The sequence below is a fragment of the Polypterus senegalus genome, chromosome 10 (assembly GCF_016835505.1).
Source record: "Polypterus senegalus isolate Bchr_013 chromosome 10, ASM1683550v1, whole genome shotgun sequence".
In the NCBI taxonomy this organism is placed as follows: Eukaryota; Metazoa; Chordata; class Cladistia; order Polypteriformes; family Polypteridae; genus Polypterus; species Polypterus senegalus.
In genome coordinates, this window is record NC_053163.1 from 37,148,302 (window position 1) to 37,167,947 (window position 19,646).

Below are 19,646 nucleotides of genomic sequence, written 5' to 3' on the forward strand. Positions count from 1 at the left end.
ACAAAGTCTCCTGTTGTAGGACATTATTTTATTACATGCGATTTTAAAATTAGATTTCATCAAATTTACTACGTTTCTTGAGAAAAATGTGGAAGTTATCAAGACATTATAGATTGCTTTTCTGAACAATTATTTAGAAAAGAACAAATTAATGTTTTTGCAGTACTTGAATGTTTAATGCTAGTTTAAATATTTTTAATATTGTTTTAAATATATTTATGTATACTGTTTACAAAATACTGCAAACATTTAATGTCATTTGTAACATTTCACTGTACTAAGTACCTTTATTTTTTTTAACAATGGTGGTTAAAAAAAAAAAGACTGGATATAAACTTATTTACAGAACTTTATCCTTTTACAAAATATCACACTACTTATATATGCATAATAACTAAAATTTCTATTTGTTTTTTAAGATTTGAATACATACAGAACTGCAATTTAAATACATTTTTGAGTTAGATAATGTACTATATTGGGTATTAAAAATGGTATTGAATTTCAATACTTTTACTAGCATCATATCAATGTTTGAAATTTTGGTATTGTGACAGCCATACATAGATTTATCTCCCATATAAGGTGTACATAAATAGGTGATAACTAATCTGCTGCTTTTACAATAAACTAAACTTTCATGTATTTGACAGATTAGGGCTTGTATGTTAAATAAGCAACTAAGCATGTTAATTAAATATCTAATGATTTCCTATCTTTTCTCTTTCCTTCTTTATTTTGAATTACTTTCTTTTGCTTGTTAAGCCTCATTCTAGCTAATCAATATTTACAGTTAAGGAAAACCTCGACTGATCAGAAAAATAAATAAATAAATAAATAAATCTTTCTTTGCACTACATGTAGCAGGTTTAAACTGCCCCACAAGTATGTTCTTCTTAAGGTGTCACTACTGCTGGCAATTTTAATTCAAAGGCAGGATGGTACTAGGACTAGGTATATTTTTTCCTTCTCTGAAATACCAAAATCCAACTCTTTCTCACTTAGCAGAAGACTATTTCATATTTGAAGCAGATATTGTCCAACCAAAAAATTATGGGATGACTATGGGAACATGTTACAGACAGCATTCTTAATAATTTGGAACATCTTGGATAAACCTGAAGTTTTCAATACATTTTTGAAAATTAACACTGTAAAACACAATAGAATATACATACAGTATGAATATCCCTATGCTGTAGTATACTGGAGTGTTTGATCTGCAAAAGGTAATGTTTAATATCAAACTCTTTCTTTGCCATGAAACCCAAAATGAAACTAAGCCCTCGACTTAAATACGGACAGAAATATATTTTATCGAAATCTCTGTTTTTAATCACTCCTCTTAAAGAAATAATGAAAAATTATTAACAGGATGTCCCCATTTAAACAGAAAAGATTTCAGTGCACCAAATGAGACATTTCAGAAGTAATTGTTTGGATTAACAGATTAAAAAGTGAAGTAGACATAATTTATCTTTTTGATGAGAAGACGACACTTGCAGGAAGCCAAAAAAGTATTAAAGCTGGTATTAATGGTTTTGCAATCCCGAAGAACCTCTATTGATCGCATTCACTTTTGATTTTTTTTAATAATCATTTGATTACAGTTACCTCTGTCCATCCCTAACATAACACAAGACACTAGCAGACAGTAGCACACAAATGTATTACCATTCAATGCTAAAAATGTCTTTTTCACTTTATTTTTTTAAATATCTGAAAATTATGAAATTGATAATAATAAGCATAAATGCCAACACTTAAATGCATTCGCAACAGGCCAAAAGTATCCAATTAACATGAAAGGATCAAGATAGGGTTATACTATCAGCTGCCACCTCCTTTACTTGCCACTTACTGACAGCAGTAGACAATTAACTGGTCACAACCAAAACTACTCACCCATATGCAGATGTTTTTTTTAGAATTGATGGTGGTTGAGCTCCAGGAAGAGGGATATCTTGAATTAGGATGCTGGAAGGAGCATGAGGCATATCAGGCAGAGGGATACTTTCAACTTCAACTAACTCTGCATTCTGGAAAACAAGTTTACCAAAAAAGATCAGCAATTAGCTACAACTGTTTATTTTAGTAAAATTGGTCTTGGCACAAATGTGTGTAGCATTCTTTTTAATTTACAGTATATATTAAATTAACAAATTGTTTTTAGGTATTTCTAAACTAATACTCTACTGTATATTTAAAAGGTATACACCATCCAAAAAAAGATTTTTAATATTTTATTTAACCCATGTAGTTTGCAGGGGTGAGCAAGAAAAATTTTTAATGTTATGTTATGAAGACAGTCTAACATATAATGGAAATTAATGGTGACCCGCTCTGTTTAATGGAAAACAATTTGAAAAAAAGTCTACGGAAAAAAGAAAAATAAATCTCATGTAACTCGTGTCACATAATCCACATGGCTGTTACACATTCATATGTTCAAAACATATGCATTATATGCAAAAATTATATTAATACTTACAGAAAACTCAGTGTACAAGACAAACAGGAAAGACATTCCTATAATACTGTATGTCTAAAAAAAGGACAGGACTCTTGACTAGTGAAGGGTGAGAAGCAGATCTTCAGTTCAAATGAACAGTATTATGGGAATATATCTTTCTTGTTTACCTTGTATGGTCAGTCTTCTGGAAGCAAGTTATTTTCATATCATTTACAGTTGGCCAGAATAGGTCACCATTAAGTTACATTATATCATAAACTGTTTCCACTCATCTATTTGTAAATGTCTCCAAAGAATTTTTTATATAACTGAGATTTGGAGTTTTGACTCTTTTTACTTTTGCTAACACTCCTGTATTTGTTTGTTCTGTTTCTTCAGAGCTGTGCTCCATCCATTTTCCCCAACAACAGTTATCAAATACCCTCTCTCTGTTGATGAGCTATATCCCACAGCATAATACTACAACCATTATATTTTAAAATATGTTTCTTGGAGCATGGAGTTTTTGGTGTTTGACCATTTTCTGAAAAAAAAAAACAAAACTTTACCATAAAAATATAACATTTAAGGGGAATAATATGGGCTCACAAAGCATGAAGCAACACTTAATACAGACTTCACTAAAAACTTCTGTAGTGTCTTCAACCTTTTTTCAATAAAGTCTAAAGAGTGTACAGCTTGACTACGAATTCGTGAAGTACAAAAAAATTAATTACTGTATCCAGGATGATGATAATCAGTGATCTGGTGATTAAAAAGTGATATCAGGACCATTTTTCGGTTTACTTTCAGTAAGATTCAATGACCAGACAATAAAGATAGCTCTTATTCAAAGTTGGAATTTTGACTTAAATGTTAGACATTAATTTTCATTAAATGTCTTTCCTGATGCCATATGTACAAACTTTCACCAAGTGAAAATGTACTATATACAAAAAAATTAAGCATCATAATGGGAACTATAATAACATCATAAAAATACTACATGGAAAAAATAAAACAACTGTTTACATATTTAAAATAAAAAAATTCACTAGATAGGCAAGCTACATAACAAAACCCACCTATTTAAAACAAACACTCTTACCTTAACAGAATCAAAGTACTGGCTGAGCTGACTACGTTTGCTTTCATATTCAAGCTCTAGTCTTCGCAACTCCTTGTACATGTCAGGGTTTTCTTTTTCATACAGTCGCAGAATACGTTCAAATGTCTCCCGAAGCTTCTTTCTTTTGTCTTTTAGCACCTTTTCATTCAACTGAGGCTGCTGCACGGGGTTAAACTCTAAAAAAAGAAACATATATTTTTTACATCTTAAGTTATTTTTTTCCATAGGAAGATTTTTTTGTATACTATTATTTCCATTTCTATTTAACCAATTTGAAGCAGCTCTCAAAAACTGACTAATGAATGCTACAGTAAAGGAGTTATGTAGACTAATTACCGTATAACGTTGATTCATTACCAATTTACTTTATTGAGGTAACCCCTCTTGTTTTGTCTTAGAATATAATGTGGAATACTGATCTGTGAAATCAACACAAATAACTTAAAATAAAGCCATTGGATACTTGAACTTGGTGTTAGCAAAACTACCCAACTATTCATTAAAAGAAATATGAAAGCCCTGCAAAACAAGCTAATACATCATACATCACAAAATGTACATTGATGACAGAGAAAATCTCAGGATTTACTATGATATATTGTAAATGTATTCTGAAAGAATGATGTGGAAGGTATACACACTTAAATATCAGAAAGCTAGCAAAAATGTGCTGCAAGCGAGTGCAAAAAATATTATGCAGTAATATTATTAATTAATAATTAAATATTAATAAATATTAACAATATTATGCAATCATATTTTTATCAAAAGCCAAGAATTATCAGACCTAAACAGATTCATTAACATAACTAAATTCTCACATTCCAAGATCAAGTAACAAATACAATGGATATGTCTCTAGGTGTATTTTAAACCATCCACCTTAATAAAAGGACTAGAGTATGTGCATCAGTATGTATGTCCAGTTGCTATGTTTTTGTTATATGCCATTTGGTAAGGGATTTGTAAAAACAGTGCTACTGTTTGTGATGCACTATCCATTGAAATAAAAAATTAAGTGCATTTTATTACTAGATGCATTAGAAAATAGAATACAATAGATGGTGCACTACAAATGTTGACACTGAGCACATACAACATAGAGTAACTAACTGGGTGGATAGAAATCTTATCCACCTTAATAAAAGGCTAACTGTCTGTGTTATGTGTGTGTCTGTCTGTAGAAATAGGCAGAAAAAAATAGGAAAAATATGTAGAGGGGTAAAAAAAAATCAAAAATAACAATGGTCAAAAAATAAGAAAATGGGTCTTACTAGCCTATTCTGTTGTCTCAAGGTATACACCGGCAACAGAAGTGTGGTAATGGCTTTCTTGCACCCACTCAGTCCATATGAACAAGGTTTACAGCTGTAATGCTAATGACTGATAACTTCACGTGGTGTGTAATGGGTGGGTGAAAATAATGATAAAATGACAGACACACATCAAGAAACGGAATCCCTAACACAACTAGGTTAGAGTCATTAAACCAGGCCTGTTTGTTAGTGGCTGCTGCCGCACTGTTCCAGCAAAACACTTTGACCGTAAGGATGATCAGTTTAATGAGCAATACCAAGAGGAAGCTCTATCCAAACAGTAAAAGGCAGCTGCAAGGAAAGGGGATGGGGTGTGTATTTTACCAGACCAAATGTACAACCCATGTATCAAATAAAAAAACACAAGGTCTATACTGATCACTAAGATTTCAACCCATCTTAGACAGATAGCACAGCTAGTACTGTAGACACTATAAATCTCTTAGTTTTGATATTTAGACAATTTCTACTTAAATACAAAAAACTGGACATTAACTATTTTAACTGATATACTACCAGCTCCTAACAAGTGATACATTACCAAAAAAAGAGCAAGCCTTCTGGTAATACCACTTTCTAATAGTGTAGTCTACTAATTCAATGGACAAAACAAGGTTTCTTTACAGCACTTACAGAAAAACATCATACCTCTTTGAAACTGACATTTTTTTGACTTACAGCTTGACATCAAAACCCAGTAAAAATATCTTTTTCCCACCTTCAACGACACATTCTGCATTATCAAATTCAAGTAACCAAAAAAAAATCAATAGCTCTGAAAAAGTCAATAAAAACTAGATTGAAAGGATTGGAAAACTGATCAATCCTTTGATTTAATACTTTGTAGAGCCACCTTTTGCTTTAATGACAGAGTTCATTTAGTTTTGTGCACTTAGACTGGGGAATATCAAGACCATCCACAGATTTTCTATCAGTTTTAAGTCAGGGTTCTGACTTGGCCACTCAGTCACATTCATCTTCCTATTTTTAACCAATTCCATTGTGTTTTTTTTTTGTGTGTGTGTATCGTCATGCTGTTAGCACAACCACTTGCACATCTTCAGCTGTATGGCAAAGGGCCACTGGTTTTCCTCAGTAATTTGTGTGTAATTGCCAGCATCCACTTCCACAGATGTGTGGAATGGTGTGCATGGTGTGTTTTGGGTGGTGTGGTTTGTTTGCGAATAGCATTCGGTACAGAAGTTCAGTCCAAAAAGTTCAATCTTAGTCTCATTTGACCATAAAACTTTCTGCCAAATGACATTAAAATCTTCCAAGAGTTTTTCTGCAAACAGCAACCCTGACATATAGGCCAGCTTTGTGTAAAGCTTGTGAGATTGTTGTTATATGCACAGACCAACTGGTCTCAGCCATGAATATTTTTTAAGTCCTTCAAAGTTACCATTAGCCACTTAATAGCGTCCCTGATCAATATCCTCCTGGCTCAATTATCCAGCTTGGCTGTATGGCCTTACCTACAAAAGATGGTGGTGCGATACGCTTTTCACATCTTAATAACGACCTGAAAGCCACTCAGAAGAATACTTAAAAGTCTTAGAAATCTTTTTGTATCCTTCTAACATATGCATTTAAACAACTTTATTCCAGAGCTTGCTTGAAAGCAACTTTAAACCATGACAAATTATTTGCATTGCTAAGCACTACTAGGAGTGAAATCTTCAAGTAAAAGTCATATTTACTCTTAACTAATCAGAATTACTACTGCTGAAGTCAGGTGGGGGCAAGTTAGTTCTCAGGCAGTACCCGAGAAAGATAGCAAATGCTCCTCTGAAGGGCTGTTCACTTATCCAAACCAAGTATTCCACTAATTAAATTTTAATTTGTTCAGAATTTTTAAAATGTTATTTTCATTTTGATGTTGAATGTTATTTATTAATACAATTGGAAATAGTTATATATCACATGATTTTCACATTTTTTTTATATCACAACATACTTTGCTTCATAGTTACTAAACAACTTTTGTATCTTAAAACAAATGATTAACTGTACTTTGAAGGAAACACTAAAAATCTATCTCCAAGGAGTAAGTCTTATTAATTGATTACATATAACTTGTCTTTAGTGTGAAGCTATCCACCATCTATTTTCAAACCAGCTTTTCCTAAGCAGGCTCTTGGGGATGCTGGAGCTTTCCCAGCAAACATCAGATGCAACCCAGTGTGCCATTGCATTGCAAGGTGAACACACACAGGCCAATCAGACATAGACCAGAATCTCTTACCCATTTCATCCAGCTTCTCCATATCTCGAATTATTTGCTTTGGGTCTTTCATTTTCAGCACTGCTGCTCTTACCATCATACGTTGTTTCTTGTTCTAGAATTCAAAAGTAGTTTCAATTTAACTGTAAATAATTTGTTGTTATGGGAGACCCAGTCAGTGTCAAATCAGCAAATAATAATTCAGATGCAAATACTGCTTTTTAAAGAGACTCTATTCAAATAAATACAACATGTATAAACATTTTCAAACCTGCTATAATGTATGTAGCTGAGCATGATTATGATATTAGATCAATAACGGAAACCTTGCTAAATAATAAAGACGGAGATGAGTATAACAGAGGGATACACATTTTAGGAAGGATAGACAGAACAGAAAAGGAGGTGGAGTTGCTGTTTATGTAAAACAGAATCTAAATGCAAGTCCTATTCAGTTGGATGATTAGCCCCATCTTAGTACGTATGGCTTCACCTGGTAAGCATTAGGGAAAGAGGCCATATTTTAGGAGTGTGTTATAAACCATTTAATGCAGACAGTAATTTCAACCTAAATCTATTTAGGTAATTTTAAAAAGGCAAGTTTACAAAGGGATATTATAATCATAGGGGACTTTAATTATCCGAATATTAAATAGAATAACCCTGCAAATGGAGGAGAACAAGAGCAGGAGCAGAAGTAATAAGTGACTGTTTTTTAACACAGTATATAAAAGCCCAAATGTGGGCTGAAGCTTGTCTTGATTTATTATTTTGTAATAATCAGGACAGAATTGAGGGTGTAGAGATGATTGAACCACTAGGGTCACATGACCATAAAATAATACAGTTCTGTGTTTTGTAAGAGTGTGGATGCAAAGACTAAAACTGTTAAGTTTAACTTTGGCAGGGCAAATTTTGAGCAGATTTGGCAAAGTCTAAGGATAGACTGGGATAAGCTTTTAAGTGTGGGGACAGTCGAAGAGTAATGGAACAGGTTTTAAAACGTTTTAAATGTAATGCAGGAAAGGTACATACCTAAATTTGGAATTAATAGGAAATAAAAAAAAATCCATAGTGGGTTAATAGAGTTAAAAAAAAAAGAAGCTGCAAAGGGAAAAACAGCCATATAAGGCATGCAAGATTAATATCTCCAAAGTGAATCGTAGGGCATATGAGAACATGAGGGCAACCATTAAGAAGGATATCAGTGAGGCTAAAAGACAGCTGGAGAGGAATATAGCAGAAAAGGCGAAAGATAACCCTAAGAGATTCTTTCAGTATTTTAGTAGTAAAAGAACAGTCAAGGAGGCGGTGAAGTGCATCAGAAATAGTAAAGAGGAATTAAAAGATACAAACAGTGGATGCTCTAAACTTGCATTTTTCTGTGGTCCTCACAAGTGAGGAAGTGGATAACCTCCCAGAGGTAAACAGGACTAGTAAGGACGTACTGAAGGATTTAGAACTTGTAGAAAGAGAAGTACTGCTCATGCTAAATAGGCTGAAATCAAACAAATCACCAGGAACAGATATTTACCCTCAAGCTCTTAAGGAGGCTAGCAAGTGCACACATAAACCCGTGACAAATATTTTTAGGAAGTCATTGCACACTGGGAAGATTCTTAAGGACTGGAAAATGGCAAATATTATCCCGTTATATAAAAAGGGTGACTGGGCAGATCCAAGCAACTACAGGTCAGTAAGCTTAATGTACATCAAAGAACAATTAATGGAAGGAATTACAAAGGATAATTGAGCGGCACATGGCAAGTTCAGGAGTTTTTCTGAACAGTCAACATGGGTTCAGAAGAGGGAGATCATGTTTTACTAACATGCTGGAATTCTAAACAAAAGCAACAAAAGGATATGATCAAAATGGAGCATATGATAATATTATTTATCTTGTATTTTGGAAAGCATTACATAAGGTGCCACATGAGAGCTTGGGCATCAAACTAAAAGAAGTGGGAGTTCAGGGTGATGTTTTTAAATGGGTGCAGAATTGGCTCAGAAACAAGAAGCAGAGGGTGATGGTGCAAGGAACCTTATCAGAATTGGCTGATGTTAAGAGTGGTGTTCCACAGGGGTCATATATGCATAAATGACTTAGATAGGAATATAAGTGACAAGCTGGTTAAGTTTGCAGATGATAGATGGATTGGCGTATAATTTGGAATGTATTAAATCATTACAGAAGCTTGGGCAGATTTGTGGCAGACAAAATTTAATGTCAGTAAGTGTAAAGTATTACACACAGAAAGTGAAAATGTTAGGTTTAAATACACAATGGGATATCTGAAAATCGAGAGTACACCTTATGAGAAGGATTTAGGAGTTGTAGTGGACTCTATGCTGTCAACTTCGAGACTGTTTTTAGAAGCCATTAAGAAGGCAAACAGAATGTTAGGTTATACAGCATGATGTATGGAGTACAAGTCCAAGGAGGTTATGCTCAGGATTTATAACACACTGGTGAGGCCTCATCTGGAGTACTGTGTGGAGTTTTGGTCTCCAGGCTACAAAATGGACAGAGCAGTGCTAGAAAAGGTCAAGAGAAGACCGACTAGGCCGATTCCAGGGCTACAGGGGATGAATTACGAAGAAAGATTAAAAGCAAACGAAGATTATGAGGTGATATGATTGAAGTGTTTAAAATTATGAAGGGAATTTGTACCGTGGATCGAGACTGTTATTGTAAAATGAGTTCATCAAGAACATGAGGACACTGTTGGAAACTTGTCAAGGGTAAACTGCGCTGAATCATTAGTAAGTTTTTCTTTACACAGAGAACCATAGACACTTGGAATAAGCTACCAAGTAATGTGGTAGACAGTAAGGCTTTAGGGACTTTCAAAAAGCGACCTGATGTTTTTTTTAGAAGAACTAAGCAAGCTTTGTTGAGCTGAATGGCCTTTTCTCATCTAGATTGTTCTAATGTTCTATTAAGAACATAAAAAAAATTAGCAAAATCTTTGATTTTTTTTAAATATTTAAGGGTGACCAAAGCTGGGGCCAATTCCAGCATTATTAGGCACAAAGCAGAAACAAAATCATGGACATTGTGTTAGCTCATCACAGGGTCAATTTAAAGTTAAAAATGACCAAATATGCACATTTTAACTATTTAAGAAAACAACAATAAAACAAATAGACGCATTAAACAGTTTTAAAGAATAAGTTTGGTAGCTTTCCAGTTAAATATATTTTTTTATAATTATAGCATATATTAATTTGCCACCTAAAATTGTGTTCTAACGTAAAGCATTTTTAAAAGCAACTGACAATAATTTACACCTGGACAACAAGCAACAAGACAGGATTTTTTTTTGAGGTGGGGAAAAAAATTAACAAGAAGAAAGCAAACCCCTTTTGGTAAAAGGTTACTATAGAGAGAGAGACAAGAATTGAGATGAATGTGCAGCCAGACTTCTTTTAAAAAGTCAGAATCTCAAAAAATTTGCACATTTTTCTTTTTTTTTTAAATGACAGATACACTAGTTTAAAATGTGTGCAATCACATGATGCACATAAATAATCACATTCTAAAATTTAAAAAAATGGAGGAATTAGGCATGTTTAAACACTTCTGAATCCTATTTTAAAGAATGGCCCTGACTAAAATGTATAAAAAAATTCTTTAGCACGCAATTTCATGTGACAAATGAACATACACTATGACACTATGGGACAAGAAAAATACAAAACATGTCATTTAAGAAACAAGAATCTAAATGAAAGTTAATTTGATCACAGAATTACTGCAAACCTGAAGTACAGAAAATATTTTTAAAATATTCTTTAACTAGAGTGCACATGCATCAGTTCATCCATATAGACAAACCATAAACCAGTGTACAGTATTGGCAAAAAACACACTTGCAAGAGCAACCAAAGTGTTTATTGTTAAGTTCTGTCTGAATATAATATTAGTAAAATAACACAAAGCAGAATATCAGTAAAGAAAAGGGTGTTTAAAATAAATAGCTGAACACCTGAAGAACACCAGTATTTTATTATTTATTTTTAGAAATATCTGTACTTAAAAATACATTTAAACTATTACCTATCAACTAATAAAACTTTCTCAACAATAATGTTGATGTAGAGAATTGATTCATCAGACAGGGTAGTATAGTGACTAAGGCACTGTATCTAACATTACTTCAACGAGCAACTTTTATTTTATCAGCTTACTTTGTAGCTCAACTTAAGTTATTTAAAGCTGCCTGTGCACCAATTGCAAAAAAATATAGGTAAAAATGTAACAACTTATGAGGTCTGTTGATGTTGTCAAACACTTTTTAGCATGAGAAGGGCACTCATTAAATAAAAAGTATTACTATTGTCTGACAGTTTCATATGTGAACACATACATCTGAGTTGTCACTTTAAGCAAACAATCATTACAAGTTAACTGTGCAAAAGAGAAAAGATAGGACTGGGACGGTTTCACTTAATTACTTGAAGTACTGATCAGTAGTCTGGGGGAGGGGGGGCAAGCAGAAGCACAATAATTAAAATTAATATTTTATAAACTCAGACATACTAAAAATGTTAAACCTATTTAGTATAACCAGGTTTTCAAATAAAACATTCAATATATAATTTACAACAAAAAAAAACTTTAGCACAATTGATTTGAAAATTTAACAGACTGAACCAAAAACAAAAGAAATGTAGCACTTACTTAGCCAATGCTTAATACCTTTAAGCATTTTGTTATTTATCAAAAATGACAGCTTTAGGCATTTCTTATAACCAGCCAAGTCACTTAAAAATTAACATAAAATACAAATTTGTAAAAAAAAGTTTCCTTGAAACCCTCTTACCTTTTTTAGCTCCCTTTTCCGAGCCTCCTTCCCTGTTAAAATGAAAACATCAGATTTTTGGTCAGATAAACATTAACCTACTTCAACTCAATTTAAATATATCTGATTAAAAATATTTAAAATTAGAAAACAAACTAAAATGAAGTCAAAATTACACTTTTTGCTGAATATGTGTGCTTTGCGTTTGGAACGAAAATATGAATAGCAGGCAAATGTACAATATATAACCCATTATTTCTACAAATGAGCCAATTAAACTATTAGATCAATGCCATTGTGTATTGTGTCACATCTCTATTTTCAACTTGTTGTCTGTAGTTTCATTCTGGACAGGTGTCTATTGTTACATAGACTGGCATTGCGCAAATAAAGAGCCATGTATGAGTAGCGCAGGATAAGCCCTTGTGTTTCTATTTGTTGGTTGCTTTTGGAGTAAGCAGGCACAAAACATGCAGCCAAGAAAACAAAGAAAATCAAATTGTGGCGATACTAAAAAAACAATTAGTAGGAAAAAAAAAACATTTCTTGCTTAAATCACAAGCAGTATAAATAACAAAATCTAATACTGAAGATGACTTCAAAAAGCCAGATTACAAATAACAAAAAGTAAACACTCATCAGAACAAAAGGAGGAAAGTCAAATTGAAAAGTGCTATAAAATGAAAGGTACGTCAGCAGAAATCTTACACAAACTGATTTTGAAAGAAGAAACAAAGATAAAACTCTACTCCAATTACAATCAGCACATCTAAAACCTTTTCACTTTGTCTCCAATAGTCTTAAGCTTGTTTTGCAACTTTGTTTTAGCTGAGGTGAATGTAGGAGCATTGTGCGTGCTTTTTTTTGCAAACACAGATAAACTGTTTTAATGCTCTTTAATGCACAATGCATTTTATCTGCTAACCCACCATGCACCACTCAGTCTTTCTTTTTTTTTACCCCCTAGTGTGTATGGGGAGAACCCAAGCTGTAGCAATTTATAGTTACACGCAGACATCTTGTTTAGTTGAGTAAAGTGTATTATAGTCTTATGATGCCAACAGTACCAATTAAAATGTCAATTCATGGCTATAGTTATCCTAAACGTTCATCAGAGAGAGACTGATAATATTGGGTACACTCCTTTACACTGCTCGGTTGTGTATGTGCTCAACCTGAATTGCAACAAACAGGAAACAACAGAGGAAGGTTAATAGGGAATGACAAGAAGTTAGCTCCCTATATTGTGTGTTTTTGCAGTGTAAAAATTGCATCAGTATGCATAACGGTGCATCTTCATGTGTCTTCAAATGGAAAATATGCAGCATGTCACATATCTTTAAATGCACTGTGCTCCTATGTGGTATAAAATATAGAATATAATTGATTTACTGGTTGGTTGCAGATTACCTGCATTATGTGGCTTCAGAAATAAACGGTAAAATGCAGTCGTATGAATGTGCTCTTACATCTTGGGCATGCTTGGTCACCTCTTTAAGTAAATTATATTTTTGATTCCTAATGGATTTGCATGGTTATGCAATAGACGGCCACTCTGAACTTATTAAACAGCACAGGCAAGGAGTAACCCCAGGGAAAAAGTAAACGTTTTTGATTAGCCAAATTAATTTTCTGGCTTAAATTTGAAAAATAAAGTCAAACTTACTCCAAATCAAGCAGCACTGAAAATAGTGGATGTAAATTCTCTGCAAAATGTTTCAAAAGAACAAAAGAAGGACATGGTGGCACCAGTGGACAACAAGTATAATGCACTTATTGCTACAAAAAATGTCAAGCCATATGTATGTTTTATTCTGCTTCATTTCCTTGATGGTTAACTTCAAGTAATTAACTTCATTGTAATAAAGCCTAATCAACTGTTTTATTCTAAAAACATTCAAGCATATTAAAAAAACGAAAGTGGTAGTGAGCACATTTACCTTTAAATGTTCGGGTCTGAACAGCAAACATAACTGAGCTGATGTCACTGTTGTAAGAGTTAAATAGGACAATACATTTACAACTTGAACAGAGGCTGAAACTGGTCAGGAGAATCTGTACCTTCAAATCTAAAATACTCCAGATTCACTATTAGTAATTTAAAATAAAAGTGTCAACAAATTAGATAATTTATGCAAAACTAAATACAGAGCCTTGCAAAAGTATTTATCCCCCTATATATCTGTCATGTTTAGTTGCATTACAATCCGGAATAATATGGATTTTTACTTGGATTTTATGCAAAGGACTTAACAATAAAATCAAAATTGTTGAAGTGAAATGAAAATCTTCTTTCGGCTGCTCCTGTTAGGGGTTACCACAGCGGATCATCTTCTTCCATATCTTTCTGTCCTCTGCATCTTGTTCTGTTACACCCATTACATGCATTTCCTCTCTCACCACATCCATAAACCTTCTTTTAGGCCTTCCTCTTTCTCGAATGAAAATAAAAACTGATAAGTTGTGATTGTATATGTATTCATCGTCTTTGTTATGAAACCCCTAAATAAGATCTGGTCCAACTAATTAACTTCAGAAGTCAAATAATTATTCGATTAGGGTCCATCTGTGTGCAATCAAAGTGTCATATGGTCTGTCACATGATGTCAGTTTAAACAGACCAGTACTTAAGTCCCCCCCTCCCCCAATCTCTGCAATACAACTAAACAAGCAACATGAAGACCAATGAGTACTCCAAACAGGTCTGAGACAAAGTTGTGGAGAAGTATAGATCAGGGTCGGGTTATAAAAAAAATAAAAAAAACTCCAAAGTTTAAATATCCCACAAAGAAAATGAAACAATATGGCACCACTACAAACATGACAAGAGAAGATCTTCCACAAAAATCCACAGACTGGGCAAGAAGGGCATTAAACAGAGATGCAACAAAGACACCCAGAATGACACTGAAGGAGCTGCAAAGGTCCACAGCAGAGATGGGACTATCTGTACATAGGACCACTTTAAGCTGTATACTCCACAGACCGGGGCTTAATGGAACAGTGGTCAGAACAAACTAACTGCTTAAAGGATAAATTAAGAAAACACATTAGGAGTTTGCCCACCATGGGGAGGACTCCCCAGACTCATGGAAGGTTCTCAGGTCAGAAGTTCAGATAAGAGAAAAATGTAACTTTTTTAACCATCATGAAAAACCATGTATGGCGCAATCTCAACACATTCATTATCCTGAGAACAACATTCCCACAGTGAAGCATGGTGGTAGAAGCATTAGGCTGTGGGGATATTTTTCATCGGCAGGGACAGGACAACTTGGTCAGGACTGAAGGAAAGATGAATGGCACTAAAATACAGGGGATTTCTTGAGGAAACCCTGTTTATGTCTGCCAGAGATTTGAGACTTAGACGATGGGTCACCTTCCAGCAGGACAATGACCTTAAACATACTGCTGGAGTGTTTTAAAGGCAAATATTTACATGTCTTAGAATGACCTAGTCAAAGCCCAGATTTCAATCCAATTGAGAATTTGTGGCATGAAGTGAAAATTGATGTAGACCAATGCAACCCATCCAATTTGAAGGGGATGAAACAGTTTTTGTCTTTAGAGAATGGACAAAAATCCCAGTGGCTAGATGCCAAGTGCTAAGCTAATAGAGACATTACCAAAAAAACTTGCAGCAAAAGGTAGATCTACGAAGTATTAACTTTGGGGGTGGGGGGGTTGAATACTTATGCAGACTAAAAATGTTATTTTTTTTGTCTATTTCTTGTCTAATTATTGATTGTATCACAATAAAAAATGCACCTTCAAAGTGATAGGCAAGTTAAATAAATCAAATGGTGCTAATCTATCAAAATTTGCTGCAATGTTATAATGCAACAAAACGGGGCAAATACATGAATACTTTTGCAAGGCAATGTGACTATGGCATTTAGTGATATTGCATACCATATTCAAAGCCTACTTAATCCCAAGCAGGGTTATGAGTGGCTGGAGCCTTTCCCAGCAAGCATGGGACAAAAGGCAAGAATAATTCCTGCACAGGGCACCAGTCCATCTCACACACACACAAATACACACACACACCCTCTAGGGCCAATTTAGTGTTAACAGCCAACTAATCTGCATGTCTTTGGACAGTGGAAGCAAATTGGAACACCCAGAGGAAACCCACGCAGAAACAAGGAGAACATGCAGACTCCACAAAGGTAGGACATGGGGCATCAACCTTGGTCTCAAGAATGATCTTTTTTTATAATAGTAATAGAAACCACTTACTGGCTTGATCAGTGGGGTTCATAAACTTTCCACTCTTGGTGGATGAGGTTGATCTTCTCCCCATGATGATATGTAGTGTCCAAACCTAAAGAAACAAAAAACATCACAAACTTTAGAGGGTTACTTTAAGTGTTTTTATTTTACAATAATAAATACTGAGTAAAGAAAAACTTTATGAAAGCAGCATACAAATGTAATAATAAATCACCATAAAAAAAATGTAATTCATCGGTAAAAAATAATTCACAAATACAACTTAACATGACATTGTCAGTTATACCAATTTTTTATCACAGGTACCTATTCCAAACATCACTAGACAGAACACCATGTAAATTTTTACTTAATAAATCCTTAATTCTTAAGAGTAGATTCTGAACTTTTCTAAATGTTTACATTTTCAGAAGAAATAACTTAAATAGCTGTTTTGAAAATTTTAAAAGACTTTGAATACAGACAACAGAGATACTCTTAACTATTTTTTACATAAGTGCATAATTTGACAATGTTTCAAAGAATCCACTTATTTCAAGTATGTTTTTCTGGACTACCAAATATAAAATCCTATCAGTGTAAGCCAATATGAATGTGGGTATGCCCTGTAATAGTCTAAGGACAATTTCTGCATTGGAAATTTTGCACTGAGATTTGGCAACCCTGAAACCCTGTCCACACAAGAAACGGGTGAATAAACTTCACAAATATTTTATCTAACACCTTTCAGAAGGAATAAAATCCAAAAGCACAGATGCACACTGTTTAGCACTAGATGTGTATACTTGATCAATTTAAGCATGAGCTCTTAAAATAATTTTCTAACAGTCGCATAGTAAGCAGTGCTGGGCTTTCACTTGAGGACCTACAGTAGGTGCAGATACCACTAGGCCATGACATTTACAGAAAATGCAAAGCATCCAAATAAAGATATTTAAGGCAATGAAAGCACTGTAAAATAGGTTATAATTTAAATTTGCAGATTTTAAGATAATTGTGACATCTAATGTCCCTTGTAAAAACTGTGCCTTGGGCCTATTAACTACTACATATGCCATACACAGCAATCAGATGCTTCCTGTAGGAATTCTGACATTTAAGCTCTCAAATAACCGATTCAGTCTAGCAACATTTTTGGATTATTGAACAGTGTACTGCTCTTTCAGGTTCTGTCACTAATACTAAATGAGATTTAGGTTTGGACTTCCACTAGACCATTCCAAAACTGTAAACCTCTTTTTCTTCAACCATAGTAGGTTGACTTAGTTGTGTTTTTATGACCACTGTCTTGTGCATGATTCAGTCACACTTCAATTTCAGGTCAAAGGCAGATTCTACAGGATAATCAGTTGATAAAACACAGAAATTATCGCTCTGTCAGAAGTGTCAAACCACGGACATCACCTGAAACCATGCCACTATAGTGACCGGTACTTTGCCATGGACCAAAGTCCCACAGTTGAGTGCTAAACAACTGAAATAATAAGATGTCTGACAATTACCAAATGTTGTTCTTGTGTTTATTATGGATATGTCTTAGGTTTTCATCTTACCCTTTAGAGAACTCCTGGGAGAACAGTCGACCCAAAGAAGACTAAATATCATACCAATATTTTGACAAACTATTTTCCTTAACTGTGTTGGACTGTAGCATAAGAAACTTATAAAGTCCTCATGCTGACAAATTCTGCCTGACCATAAAAAACAGGACAGATTTATATGATGTAAATTCAATCTGTTAATCACAGTACTCACACTGATTAACTAATTTACTGATTGAATTCACTAAGAGCTTACAGACTTTCAGCACCTGAACAAAATGTGTCAAATAACCTCACACACCTGATAAAAGTAGTTTTTCCTATTTTTCACAACAACTCACAAAAGATCAGACCTAATTCACTAATAAAAAGATACAGTACTTCAAAAAAAGTATAATTTCGCAAACACAAACATACTGCAGTTTAGGGTCAGGCTTGTAGCTTAAGGACAGTTTTACTGGAAAAGCTCATTTATTGGGGCATGTTTGTAGTTTTTGAAATCTCTTTGTACTCCAGTGTACATTATCTTGTAATATCTCTTAATAACTATCCCATTTATACATTAAAAATGTATTTCACATTAAAATGAATGAGTGGGATGCAGCTGTTTTTTTGCGGAAAAACTAGAAGTCAAAAGAGAAATGTACTGATTTGATATACAGTACTTTATGAATCTCAAAGGGTAAAAGTAGCCTAAATATTTTAATACCGATTACTTTATGCTTTAAGTTGAGCAGGTCCACGGCAGCATTAAATTTAGGGCTGGAACCAAACTTGGATGGGATTAAAATCCAGTTGCCTGGAACCATTAGGCAGTTGTGCTATTACATCATCACTGAACCAACATTTAGCATTGAATTCTAAAAACATATTTGATGTTACAGTATTTAAAATGTTTTGGAATTAAGATGGGACAAATTCGTTGAACACACTGCCTAGACTCTGACAATTTAATGTTGCGGACTGGAAGAATCACATTGAATGAAGAATGATGCCTAATAAAATATTCACACGGTCATACAAATTAAATTAGTTTAAAACAATGAACTAACTTACAGCTTATCAAATAAATGATCCGGATGTAACCATAAATTTCGTTAAATATTTTCACCCACGGTAATAAACACATCCTAAGCATTTATTTCAGCTGTACATTAAGTTGCCATTTAAACTGTTCCATGTAAAGTGTAAGAATCTTATTTTCTACTAAGAACGAATGCAAGTTCAATCTTGACATAATGAATGTCAACTACAATATTACTTTTTTGGATATTTATTTATATATTTTTGTAGCATGCTGAGGAAAACCTACACATGGGCGAGAAAGCTAGAAAGGTGGGCTCCTATGAGGTGGACGACTACCCCACAGGGAAACGCACGGAAAATACTTCATCATTTTGTAAAAACAACAACAAAAAAACTGCTAAATTCAGCACCGAAGGGTCTGCGGTACCATCGACTTACAAAGTACGTCAAATCCTTCGACACGTTTAGATTAGGTTTACCCGCTTGAACCTCAGTGAATACTGTACTCACTTTTTCTGCACAGAAATTCTTCGGCGCTTAAAGCTACGCTGTACGTCGATCCCGACTTCTTTTTGTCGTGTTTCTGTTTTGCATACGTTACTATAAATTATGCTAGATTAAACAACTTAAAATCACCGCCGTTCACGTTTCTAATACAGTCACCATCTTCTCCATTTGCAGTATGAATCGCCTTCAACCGCCATCACCGGAATTACAATTAGAATACACGCAGCACGACTTCCGGAAAACCGGCAGTGTCGTGAGGCAGTCGTCCTCGTCATGTGACATGAGAGATAGTGGTTTAAGGTCGCTGTCACTTTTCATTCTGACATTGTTACCTAGGTTTTTCTGTTTCTGTGTTTTTGTCTCTTTATTCTGTTTTTTCATCACAATCATGTGTTTCGTTTAGCGCAATT

The 19,646-nt window shown here is 34.1% G+C and overlaps 1 protein-coding gene across 1 annotated transcript in view; it reads right to left on the bottom strand.

The window, feature by feature from the left end:
- Positions 1-19,440, bottom strand: part of LOC120537081 (WW domain-binding protein 11) — a 32,367-nt gene extending 12,927 nt beyond the window's left edge. Inside the window, exons 1-6 of the mRNA XM_039765723.1 lie at positions 19,240-19,440; positions 16,169-16,253; positions 11,948-11,979; positions 7,143-7,236; positions 3,561-3,757; positions 1,906-2,039 (exon numbers count right to left, since the gene is read on the bottom strand). Coding sequence (XP_039621657.1) covers positions 1,906-2,039; positions 3,561-3,757; positions 7,143-7,236; positions 11,948-11,979; positions 16,169-16,232 — 521 coding nt within the window. The 5' untranslated portion in view covers positions 16,233-16,253; positions 19,240-19,440. The remainder of the gene's footprint in view (positions 1-1,905; positions 2,040-3,560; positions 3,758-7,142; positions 7,237-11,947; positions 11,980-16,168; positions 16,254-19,239) is intronic.
- Positions 19,441-19,646: the final 206 nt, after the last annotated feature.